General features: G+C 40.5%; 1 protein-coding gene across 1 annotated transcript in view; it reads left to right on the top strand.

The window, feature by feature from the left end:
• The window catches only part of LOC117727097 (protein EFR3 homolog B), a 29,403-nt gene that overhangs the window by 1,362 nt on the left and 14,607 nt on the right, over nucleotides 1–13,434 (top strand). The window contains exons 3-5 of the mRNA XM_034527136.1: nucleotides 8,467–8,543; nucleotides 10,780–10,907; nucleotides 11,633–11,783. Coding sequence (XP_034383027.1) covers nucleotides 8,467–8,543; nucleotides 10,780–10,907; nucleotides 11,633–11,783 — 356 coding nt within the window. The remainder of the gene's footprint in view (nucleotides 1–8,466; nucleotides 8,544–10,779; nucleotides 10,908–11,632; nucleotides 11,784–13,434) is intronic.

The following is a 13,434-nucleotide window of genomic DNA, read 5'->3' as shown; positions in this document are numbered from 1 at the left end:
CAATTTGGTGTTCAGAAAGGACTCAAAGGAATTTGGGATTTTCTTCCAGTGTGAAACTTTAAAAAGAATTGAGAGGACTTTTCGGTTCAGGCTTGAATAAGGGAGTGTATGTTTGCGTGTGCATGTGTCTTAATTTTGTTTGCAGCCAAACTGGAGAGTTGTGGAAGTACGTGATTGAGTACATCTTGGCATTTAGCTTATCTGTCAAAGAAGTGCGAATTTGACAGCGGTTAGATTTTTTTATGAGTATTGGTCGGCTTACTTTTAAAACGTTTTTTTTGTAAAATTCTAACCATAGAATTTGGGATTTTTAGTGTGTTGCTTGCAGTTTTGTTTTTCGCTTTGGTTCGTAGTTGTTCTGTTGCTATAAAAGGAGTAGTGTGTTTCTGGGCTCTTGCACGTTTGTTTGCCTGCCATGCCCTTGCCTGCGCCTGATGTCCCAGCCTCTCAGAGGCTGGCACTGGATTGCCGTACCCTTCTGGACCATCGCGTTGGCAAGGGTAAGTGACAACACCACCTCCTTTCTTCTCCCTCTGGCTCCTCTGTTTCTGAGCAGATTTAAGTTTGACTTGCTCTCTAGTAAAATTTGATTTAGGATATTTAATAGTTTGTAGAGGGTCATTTGAATAGGCCAACATCAAAGATACACTGGCTGTGATTGGTACATGTTGCTGTAAAAGAGTGTTGACGGATTTTCAAGAAATCTAATTGATTTTCAGTCTGGGTCTTAATGTTTACTGAACCATAACATCATAAATGCTCTCTGTTGGATAAGAGGAATGTTTGTTCTTCCATCAGAAAGAGATGCTTAATGATCCACAGGGAATATTGCTCATCAGCAACCAGAATATATGGCATGCGAGAACATGCAATACAAAACTTGATTGTATAGGATAAGGAGGCTCATTCAAGGAACGCAGTATTGCACAATATCCCTGTTATTCCACCAAGGACAAAAAAATGAAATTACCAGTAAGTGATCTGCTCTAAGCGGCATGGAAAGCAGCGGACGATGGTGTCATACAGTAAAAGGATACATAATGAAGACAAACATTTGTCTGAATCTTTTATCTTTTTATTAGCTGCCCAACTGACAACAACTCGCAACCATATTTTAAATCAATGAGCCAATCCTGATGTCGTCCCCTATCCTCTACTTGTTCAATCAGTGACAGCGGAGCACTTTCGGTGATTGCAAAACCAAGCTTTATAAGGGAGCTTTTCTTTTTATCTCAGATTGTTTCCAAATCATCTTTTTTTTTAAATGATGATGATAATGATGATGATGATGATGATGATAATGAGTCTTAAACTGACATTTGGAATAATGGAAAGAAAGTCAACCAACAAAGCTGAGTAGTAGTAGCTGAGCATAGATTTTATTTCAAGTTTTAGTCCATGCGATTACAATGCCACTGCAGTATCAGGTTTTCTGGTTTCACTGCAAATGTTCTGCATTAGAGCCAATAATGTGACAGTCATATGTTCACTGTTTTATGGCTGTGTTGTAATGTAGGCAAAAAGCATTAGTTTAAAAGTTGTGCTCATGCAGTGAATTCATGTGGAGCGAGACATGAGTGAACCAGCTGCTGAACAGATTGTTTTTATGCTCTACGGTTTTGTAAAATTTAAACCTGGAAGAGATGAGTCAGTAGTGATTGAGAGGGCGGATAATATCTCACAGTTTAGCATGACAAATAAGCAAATACCAGTAAACATGGTTATATAATCACTCAGACATGTTATTAGGCTAGACAATGGATGAAAATGTGATTGAAAGTGGCATAAGCATAGAAGTGGATGTGGAGGAAAAGAGTGATTCTGCCATGGGGTGGAGAGGAAGAAAAGGAGATTGCATGGCTGGGAGGTCTTCTCCCTTTTTACATCCCAGTAGTGCATATTTCTTTCATATTCTCAGTCTCATATTCTCTGAGACTGAGAAAATTAATGGTTGGTTTGTATGTGCGCCCGCATGTGAAATCTGCACTGCCCCCTTCAGAAGGAGCGCTGTGGCAAAAGACAAACGGGAAATCCAAGGTCATCACAGCACGCTTCTCTCTGACGTTGTATTTCAGCCCCCTTTTGTGCATCTGTCTGTGTGTGTGTGTGTGTGTGTGTGTCTGCGCGGCAGGGAGAGTGTGTGTAATTCAGTGCATCGAGCCAGGCTCTGCACCAATCACAGTGCGCATTTTAGCTCCAAGCGCGCACATGCAGGCATTTATACCAGCGGTGTGTGTTTGTGTGCATTTGCAGTGCCTCTTGGCACAGTAGTGTCTGTATGACTGAAGCTGCATTAAGAAAACATAAGCGTCTGTAGTGAGGGACTCTAACATCAGCAACGATGTACGGTAAGAATTACAATCACTCTTCCACTGAGACTGTGTGTGCTGTGTAAGCATGTGTGTAATGTGAAGCATCCAGCGCTCTGCCAGTTTTCCTACATTCTACAAACACGTTTCCTCTCAGCTGGTAGACTGCAGTTGTCAGTACAGTGTAACGTCTCTTAAAGGCGCATTATGGGAACTTGGACTCTTGCGAAGATACTGCTCTGTTAAATTTGCTTAAGAGGAAACGCCGCTTTGAAGATGTTTATTTTTGGTAAGATACTTATTTTAAAAACACTTTACTCATAGTTTCCTTCTATTTATTAAGCATTGTGGTCTCTACACTTGTAACACATTCAGTCGAGTGTTGTAGTTCTTTGTATGACTTTGAGATATTGTCAAGCGTGTATAGATATTAAATCTTCTTGTAATCCTTTCATTTTCATAATTCTTATATCTTAGGTAGCACATGTTAAATCCATGTTTGAAAAAGTCAACGTAGTCTATTAAAGCTGTTAAAGAATGGTGGTGCTTTTCTGTAAAACTTTGAGATCATGATAATCTCTTTGGTGTTGGCTTTTTACTATTGCTCTACTGTTACTGGGAGATGTTGATAAATGGTTCATTGATTAACACTAATTCAGTCAGCTTTGCTTTGAGTTTGCGGAGTATTGATGGAAAAATGGCTTTGGTTCGCAGGCTAGCATACAGACGCTGCATACTGGAAGAACAAGCTCAGTTAGGCTTCAGCGTGCAGCGCACTGGTGAGCCACAGTATGGAAATGGTTCTCTGGGCTTGAGTCCCTCATAGCCCAGTTGCAGTGCCTGTTTGACTGATTCATAGTGTGTCGGATTGGCCCTGTGTCATGAGGATTTGTTGGCAGCTGCATCTGTACATCAGTATGTTGGTTGCATTAGAACAGCCGTGTTTGCTTCCACCCACACTGGATCCAATGTGTGCTTTGAATCTGACATGCACATGAATTGATGTCTGACAAAAAAATAAAAATACCGTACGTGCCTCTGCAAAGTGTGTGCGCAGTGTGCATGCGTGTCAGACTCATCGTGACAGAGAGAGAAGAGGGGATGGATTGATGTTGTGGTTGTATATGCAACCCATTTCAATAGCTGTCATTATTAGCATGCGCTCGTGACAAAAATCCACATTTCTTCCTCTTTGTCACGCTTTCCCTAACGCTATCAGCCTCTCCTCCACAATACTCGCCTCCTCTCCTCAGCTGCTATACAGCTCTCCCAAACTCATTGAGCAACAGCTACTGTGCATATTGGTTGGCAGTCGAATCCGCCTGGCTCATTATCTATTATTTTTCACACTTGCTTCTTGTCTTGTTCTCTCTGCATATTTGTAGATTCTGGTGTGTGCTTGCATTTTACCATGTGAATCCACTGTTTTAAGGATGGTTTGTCCGTTTTTGTTTTGCTGATGTAAAAATAGCAGCACTTGGTCTGTCTCCCCCCCTTCACTCTTATGTAAGAAAACCCCTAGAAGGGCAACATGCACTGTGACCGTCATGAGAAGTGTCAATCCAAATGTGTGTTTTGATATTCTCCTTGCAGGACTATATTTACTCATGTCAGCCACGTGACCTTAGGTACAACAGAGCATCTGTGTGTGCAAAATGCAAATTTGGTTTGTGGTCTGCTATATTCCGGGGCTGATATGTGCAGCCCAGAGAGCAGTACTGCCAATATCACTTGAATGCATTTGTGTGAGTGAGTGTGTGTGTGTGTGTGTGTGTGTTTGTGTGTGAAGGACCTTTTTTATAAATAAAAAAATAATTGTATATCTCACTATTTTTCTCACTTCAGCATGCAGTTTTTTTTTTTTTTTTTTCTCCCCTCTCTATCTCCTGCTCACCCTAATGTGGAAATGTTAAGCTGACATCCTAGGGGAAATGGAGAGTGTAATCTGTTAATGTACCAGCCCGTTATTACAGTGACAAAAATAGCATTGTGATTGGCTGGCTCCTTGCTGTGGTGATATGTGTGGTGGAGACCCCCCTACACATATGAATCAATTTTGAATGAATGTGTAGCTTAGCACCACCAATCAGTAAAACAAGTTAGATGCATCACAAAGGCCAAAGTTCCCCAAGTCTGGTGCACCAGGCTGCAGAGATGTCCTCCTTCTCTTTATTGTCTTGTTCCGTCTACCAACAACCAGTAATTCATTGTTCCGTGCTCCTCGATGTGTGTGCGAGCATGTTTTGTGTGTGGGTTTAATGTGTAAGTGTGTATGGAGCCACTTGGTGTCCAGCCCCTAAATGTGTTGTCAGCTTGCCATGCAGAGTGGGTGGAAGTCGTGAGACCCCGTGTGTGTGTGCGCGTGCGCGTGTGTGTGTGTGTGTGTGTTTCATCAAACTCTTGTCCACCCACCTTGCTGATCCGTCCTAGCTGCTTCCACACTACCCCACCATTATCGACACCAGAAACACTGAACACTCTTTGCATTGCAGTGAGGCAGCTGGAGTAATTTCCATTAGAAACATGGTATTCCAGCGCATTTTGAGTAAATATTGTTAAGTAATGGTTTTTAACACTGTTACTTGGATCTTTTTAAGATGTCCTCTTGAGCTTTTGGAACTTGAAATGGGTATTTGTCACTGGTTTCACTACTTTATTTTAACTTAACAATTAATCAATTGGTAAAAAAAAAAACAACAATAGATTTATTGAGGATGAAAATAATCATTAGCTGCAGTCCGATAGCATTTATTACTAAAGTGACTAGAACGTATCACTTTGAGCAACATTAACTGGTTTTCATCAAGCTTCTCGCAGAAACTGCTTTTCTGCTCTAAGATTAATTGGCTTTTGTCTCCAAAAAGTGTGTGTGAGTGAATCTCTCCTCTCTACTGCAGTGCTGACCGACAGGACAGGACAGATTTGTGCTGGCCAGAGACGATGCAATAAGTAGCACTAATCTGTGACTCATTCGGTGCATCACAATCCACCTCCCCCGTCACACTTCCATCTCTTTTTCTCTCTTTAGCTGCCTCTGTCTCTGTCACTCTTTTTCCTCAACCCTTTCTCCTCTTGGGAGCTGCTACATTTTCATTAATTCATTGGCGACTCCTACACTCAGGCCCCGGGCCAATACAGCAAGGATGAGAGAAGGTGGCAAAGGGAGGTTTGGTGGGTGCAGCAGGACGGGACAACGGGAGGGAGGGGTGTAGAAGAGACCTCATTAGTGTTTGAAGTGATGGAGGAGAGAGGGGCAGCACTATGAATAGACACACCGCTGTCATAGATAAGCCTTAGCACCAGCAGAGCGCCTGCTGTGGAGTTCAGCAGAACTTTTAGAGAGCACACAGGCCTTTTAAACAGAGGGGCTTTAAGGCACTCAAGATACCTTTTACTCTTAAGAGGCTTTTTAAAAACATCTTGCCTGTACCGACTGCCCTCTTCTCAGGTGGAGGCCACTGATGACATACCAGAAGGCCAGTGAATGCAGGAATGTGGCCCAGCAGGAACGTAGCCCAGAAGAGGGTGCGTTATTGGGCCCGTTGTCCCATGTCAAGTGTCCTTGGGCAGCACATTGAACAAATTGTAGCACCTTGCATGTTCGCTTGCTGCCTTTTGTGAATGGGTGAATGAGATGCAAATTGTAAAAGGCTTTGGATAAAAGCTTTAATTTAGGGCAGCCATTTTAATCTTTATTGCCTTTGGTGTAAAAGACGGTCTCCATATACAGTACATCGTACCAATAGGGCCAAACAATATGGTTTTAAAGCCGCATTGTCCTTATTTTGAAATTATTCCGTATGACATGAAACCTGTTTGTTTCATGGCAGTCACATTGTTATTGTAATCGTCTTTTATAGACTTCAAAAAGTTAGGAATGAACCAAAATACTAAGCGTATTAATAATTCCTTCATAAATTCACACAAAATATCTACGAATGGACATTGAGGCAATATAACGTAGAGCTGAAACAATTAATTAACTGACAAAAGATAAACCAACAACTGATTTGATAATCAATTTCATTGTTGAAGAAGGAAATTGTGATTTCAGCCTCTAGGCTTCATTATTTACAGACATTTTATAGACGATAATATTCGATGCAGCCCTGTTGTGATAAAAGCTTGGAGTCTCTGCACTGAAACAGTCTGTAAATGTTGTGTTAGTTTTTGTGATTATTCCTCATCCTTACTCACTTATTTCAAATGTTTTGGGTTTAAATTTGTTTATTTGTTCTATATATAATGTGGTTGTACGTCACATGGAAATCAATTGTATTGCACTGGAAACTTGCTTGTTGCAAAGTTGTGTTATAGCTGGGCTCGGCTCATTCATTTGTATTAGTGAGTCAGGCACGTAGCAGCTTACTGTCTCATTATCTGTGTGCACAGTTGGTTCGTTTAATATTGAGACAAATATAATACTAATAATAATATTATTTGAGAATTTTTTTATTTTTTTTTATTTTTAGGACGTGTAGTACAGTGGACAGCTGGTTTGGGCAATCTAATCTCTGTATGATGCTGGGTGTCTCACAGTGTGAACAGTGTGGATTACAAGGCTTTTCCCTGGCTTTGTTGGCAGGTTGAGTTCTTTACAGTTCTTTACACTTAATGCATCTACATTTCTGTCGACATTTAGAAGATTAAATGTGTCGTCTTGGAGTCGAGGGTGAATCTAGTGCATGTCCTGCACACTGATGCAGAGGGAGGCAATAGGGCAGCTGGTAATTGTGTTAATATCTGATCAGTATGCCCAGAATGGGGTTTTAGTGCCACATCAGCAAAAAAGGCTTCAATCTGTGTAACAGCAAAATACAAAAATGAATAATGAAACATGTTACCTTTGGGAGAATGTAAGAAACTGATGTTAGGGGAAGGAACAAAAGGTATTTTTTAGCAGAATGTGTTGCTTGTTTAACATACATTAAATGTCTACTGTCTCTATTTAAAGTGTCAGGTTATCAAACCAGTCATTAAAAGTGACTGCATTGCTTATAGCAGAATGACCTACTTTCTGTCCTTAGCTTTTTTGATTAATTTTGGACACAACAATCACGTCCCTGCTTAAACCAAACAAGGATATATATCGTTGGGTTAAATTATGCATTTGGTGTTTTTAGAGGTTATCTCCTTCTTTTTTTCTCGCTTTCTTCGTTCTTCCTTGGTCCCCTTATGACTCACCACTGCTGAATTTCTTCAACCAATCACAATTCAGCCCTCTCTTTGCTGCCGAGCTTGCCTTTCTCCTCAATGCAAAGTCAGAGAAATCAATCTCCAGTGTGTTGCACTTGTCTATTCAAGGCTATCTTGATTGCATAGAGAGAGAGAGTGTGTGTGTGGTGGGGACGGGGGTTATTATCATCCGAGTCTGTAATCTTGTGACCACATTCTTTACATATCTGACTTTCCTCAAATGTCTTTCCCCCTTCACTTTTTCCGTGTGATGTTTATAATCTTGGACCCAGTAGGTTGAATGATGGCATCATGCCACAACACTGGTGATTTCTAATTACATTTCTGGCAACTTTTGTATTCTTGCAGGGTACTAAATGACTCTGCAGTTTTGTGAATGCTTGCCTTATGATACACAATGAAAGCTATTTATGGAGGTCTGTCTTGTCTTTCTGTATTCAGTAGCTCCCCAAGAAATTCCCTGCTTCTCGTCTGAACCTACCACAGTAGACTGTAAAGCGCCTAATACAATAAATGACTTATATATTTATATTTAAGTGTGTCTCTTTTAAATAAGGCCCTAACAATAACACTGAGACAAGACAATTGTCCATACTTGCTATAACCATTAACATGTTATTAGCTGTAGTTCTGACTAGTCAGTTTGATAGTTCTTACAGCTACACATGTTTTTTCATTTATTCTTTGGTTCATCTTTATGGTTTATGACTTGCTTTTCATCATTACATTTCCCACCAATTCCTTTGTGGTGATACAGTATATTGTTAATGTGACATTTTTATTAGTTGCTGCCTTTTTAGAATTGCTGTATATCACTGATTAGTGTCAATAACTACCTTCACCTACAGTATGTAACTTTGCCTTTGGAACAAGATGCAAATTTAACATTATTACTTCATTGCATTTCTGCCAGTCGAATTGACCATCTCTCTCTCTGCCTTCCTCCCCACCTCTTCCTCAGGGGTTTGTGGTTGTTGCGGGGCGCTCAGGCCTCGGTACAAGAGACTGGTAGACAACATCTTCCCAGAAGACCCAGAGGTGAGAAGCTCAAGTGTTTCTTTAATAATTCCTTTCTATGCCTACTTAAATGTGTGATCTCTGCAGCACTCTATTCGGGTTAATTTAGACAAAAACAGTGCACAACAGGACACCTATTTTAAAAAATCAAAGAAATTATGAAATAAATGTGCTTTGAAAAGGGAATATAAACGCAGGAAAGGAAATTGTCTTAGATTTAAGGAAGAGTGAGATAAAGTATTAAGAAAACACTGCACAGTCTCCATACCTAACTATTTCAAAACTGTTGGTATCAAACCACAGACCTCATCTTTGCTACCGTTTGAGATCCGATATGGATGACTCATAAAGAGAATTAATTTGGGTGGAGAAGAAGGAGATGATTTGTTGCAGAGGAAACTTTTTTTAAGAGCCTCTTTGCTACTGCAGTAACACACTTTACCAATCAGATCTGTGGCCAAGTCTGCAGCATACAGGACATACTCATACAAACAGACCTTGTTTCCATATTTTTGTGTGCGTGTGCATCTGGTCATTGTACTCCCAAAGTTGCTGAGACTGTAACTGACTTGTTCCCAGCTGCTTGGGAATAATGAAGCCATCTGATAACATTTACTCAAAGTGAGCATGTGGGTTTGTACACAGTTACTATATTTCAGTGTTTCTCACAGATAATTGGTGGTCAGGTACTTTGCTGGTATTCTCTGCATGTTTCTCGTGCAAACTCAAAATGTCCCCACAGTACAGTTCTCAATACTAGTTTAATTTGAATTGGATGACATCTCAGATGACATCGTTACGATACACTATAAATAATGCCTGCACTGTTGGTCTACATAACTACAAAATGGTTGACTCTGATAAACAAAACAAAAAAATCAGCGTTTCATCTAGACGGTGTTGTTTTATATCCAGCTGCATCCTTCTGGCTGTGAGATCTGTGATGGATTCAAGCCACAGGATGTTTTAGCGACGCAAACGGAAGCAGAGCAAACGGCCTGTGCTGACCTCTAAATTCGGCCACTGATGTGTGGAATATGTAACTTGTTGTTGTCCATACGTCACTGTCTGTCTATCGATGAATCTTAGTTTCATTATGTTATTGGACATTTTGTAATTTCTGGCTGCCTTCAAAAAAAAATCTGGCCAGGGACAGCAGATGAAAATTAGCCACTCTGGCTCACTTACAGTGTTACTGTTGATTGGTGTGCATTGCCCCTGTAAAATAAACAAACAAAAGACGTTTAAGAGACGTTGACTTAAAAAGGCAGGTGCAACTTATACCATTAATGAGGCTCTCATTTCACTTTGGTGTGCCAGGATGCCATGCCAATGAGCCGGAGTGCACCATAGGAAAGCCCCGGTAAATGTTGGCTGGTTTAAAACATTCAACAAACATTTGTCAAAAAAAAAAAAAGTTGGCTGGTCCTGGTATCGTACATGCCTGCTCGCTGTCATGACTTACAGGAATGCTTGAAAAGATCCGCGCCATTGTAAATGTAATTGGTAATACCTGTGCTTTTACCAAAATGTGCTTGTTGCTCACATATTGTTGCATTGTTCCCCATATTCTCTCAAATGGGAGAAAAAAAGTGTTGGTTTTTTTCAGGGCTCGTTTTTAAATGATGAATGATCTGCTTGTGTATCGCAGTCAGTATTTTTAGAGACACTTAGCATTGCATAGCTATGTAGCTACAAGATGCATGGAGTGTATAATGCCAACAAATTCTCCCATTCCTAAGGTTTCCATCACATCAGTCTTATCTTTTACTCAGCGTTAACAGTGTTTATCTGGCTTTCTGTTCTTTTTGGGTGCTACTTCACAAACTGCTTGTTTTTTGGCTTTCGCCTGAATGTAAACGGGATGTCAGGGGACTTGGATGTTTTTACCGCTCTCCTCCCCCTGACCAGCCTGAAGAGCAGTGAAGTAGGTCAAGGGGGGAAAGTAGGTGGTGGAACTTAGTGAACTAGTTATACTAATACAATTTGAGTTTTGAGGAGAAGCACACACCAGTGCATTAACTCAGAAATGTTTATGGATTAGACATGGATCACATTAACGAGTGCTGACCTATTTACCCTGATGTATGGCAAAATGCTACTGATGTTTATCTCAGTGAAAGCAAACAGACATATTGTCTTAATCAGCTGCTTCTTTGTTTAGTTGACGCACCAGATTCATGTACATCTCCATAAAGTGGATTTATTTTTTCTTGTTGACTGCCCCCCTTCCTTTCTCCCTCTGTCGCCCTCCTAGGATGGGCTGGTGAAGGCCAACATGGAGAAGCTGACATTCTACGCCCTGTCGGCTCCAGAGAAGCTTGACCGTATCGGAGCCTACCTGTCTGAGAGATTGTCAAGAGATGTGGCCCGACATAGATACGGGTGAGCATCAGACATTCAAAACGCATCAAGATTGGAAAAAAATATATTTTTTTATTCTCTGCCACACATGAACTTAACATGAATCTGGCTGTGAAGTAATAGGAAAGATGGTGCACGGAATAGAGATTTATACCGACAGGCCTTCAAAGGGCGTATGATCCCCATTTAAAGACCTGTCTAAAGGAATACATGTCCCATGTATGCCACGTGCATCTTGGATAAGGAACTGTTTTTATACCATTGCATTTACACCATATATGTCTGTGCTCTTTACACTTTTCTGTCTGTATAATAAAGAAATATGTATTGTCCCTACAAAGTAGCCAAATAGAAGGGGAGGCAGGTTGGTTTGGTTTTTATTGAATGGCTGGTGTAGAGTCATCAAAGGTTTCTGTACACTCCGGACTTATATTATATGCCACAGAAGTTAAGAACAAGTTTTATGACTCCAGACTAGGACACACTGTGCTGATTCTCGCAAATGCAAACAGCCTGTAAAGATTACATTTACATTTGGCAGAGTCCGGCTGAAATCTCTTCAACATGCCAGTTTCCATAGTTCTTCTGGCAGAGCGTATCACATTTTTATTTCTGTTATTTCCAGTTAGACATTTAGAGTATGCACCTATTTTATTATGCATATAAGATATCCATGCAGTTCTTATTGCCCAGAGGGTTAATGGTGTCATCCGGATGTTTCTGTGTCTCTTTCCTCTCCTATTCAGTTATGTGTGCATAGCCATGGAAGCCCTGGACCAGCTGTTGATGGCCTGCCACTGTCAGAGCATCAACCTGTTTGTGGAGAGTTTCCTCAAGATGGTGCGCAAGCTGCTAGAGTCAGACAAACCCAGCCTGCAGATCCTCGGAACCAACTCTGTGAGTTTCCAGGATTATATTCCCAGTTTAAAACGTCCATCAGTGAATTTGAGTGAATTTAGGGGTACTATCTGATCAAAAGCTGCATTTACTTTCTTGATGTGATGGCCCAAAGTAAAAGATGTTAACCTTAAGAGGAATACTGCATCAGTATTTGAGGAAGATCAGAGCTCAGCAAAAGAGTGGTTGGCAGAGGGAGTGATGATGATGATGATGAGTATCCTCTGATGTGCAGCTGTCGGCGCTGTTGGACGAGTGGAAATCAGATTAGCTGCAGACCACAGTGGCAAAGCTCTGCAGTCATCTCCAGACATTGACGTGTCACGCCAGCCTCTCCCTCATAATCTTCATGCTACCAATCTCCTTTGACCACATTCGTGAGTGTGTATTTAGGACAAATACAAGGGATATATATATATATATATATATATATATATATATATATATATATATATATATATATATATATATATCTCTATCTCTATTGGTGCTGCGTGTAATTAATTGTGCATCACAGTGCGATTTATCAATAACTCATCAGCATCTGTATGTGCAAATTTTAAAAGTGAAGATATTGATTGGGATTAGTTTAGCTCTAATTGCTCAATCCCTACTGTACAAACACAACCCTGAGCTTCCTTATACATGGAACTATACATGCTGTAGCTGCATTCTTGGTGTGCATCTGAAGCAGACCGGTATCAGTGAGAGGTGAAGAGAGCGGATTAGAGAGTTTTATCACCACAAGACCCGAGCCCGGCCAGGTTTTCTCTGACCTAAAACCTTTCACTGCAGAGCCCTTTCTAACACAAGCCAACTCTTTGACACATCAGTACCGGTGTTAGTGTTTCTGTCGGCTTGCTTTATGTGATGTGATAAAAAAGACTCAGGGCAGAGGTTAGTTTCTCCTGGTGTAGCCTCTGGTTGCAACAAAAAAAAATAGTAATCTCATCTCTCCATCCCTACGGTTTAACCATGGTCTTAAAGCTTTCAATCAGATAGAGAGGCCATTTCAGCAGAAACACAGTTGATACATTGATGTAGAAGCTGCCCACTATACCTGCTGGTAATACTGGGCAGTTTCCGGTTATCAACAGCAATTTACTCCAGCAACTGAGCACAGAAGTAGTTATGGGATCACTTCATTTAATTTGCTCAAGGGTACTTCATTTCAAACCCACTCCAAACACAGATTTTGTAAACAGGAAATGGATTCACAAGGGGTTTCTCTAGATGTTAATTTGCTACATAAAATATTTGTATTCTTGCTTTTTGGATTACTGCTCTAATTCAGCCTGTATTTATTTATTTATTTATTTTTTAATGGGGAATTTCTGTACTTTAATAACCATCTGCTCTTTTTGTTATGTTATTCTTGCTTCAGGTAGCATCCATTCGCTCTTGATTCTAAAGAAATCCAGTTAATAATTTATTATTAATTGGAGTGTTGTGAAGCTAAATGTCAGCGTGTTTTTAAATGGTGACATTTTCAGGCCCAGTGGGAGAGCTCCCCCCCCCACCCTGTGCCTTTTACTCTAAATGAGATGTTATGGCACTGGTTTGACTTTATTCTATGAGATATTCATCTTGGGGATTTAGGCTTAATTCATTAAGGAGTTTTTAATCAAATTGAAATAAACTAGAGCCTTTG

Source organism: Cyclopterus lumpus, chromosome 24, assembly GCF_009769545.1.
Source record: "Cyclopterus lumpus isolate fCycLum1 chromosome 24, fCycLum1.pri, whole genome shotgun sequence".
Taxonomy (NCBI): domain Eukaryota; kingdom Metazoa; phylum Chordata; class Actinopteri; order Perciformes; family Cyclopteridae; genus Cyclopterus; species Cyclopterus lumpus.
This window is presented reverse-complemented; position numbering and strand designations above follow the sequence as displayed.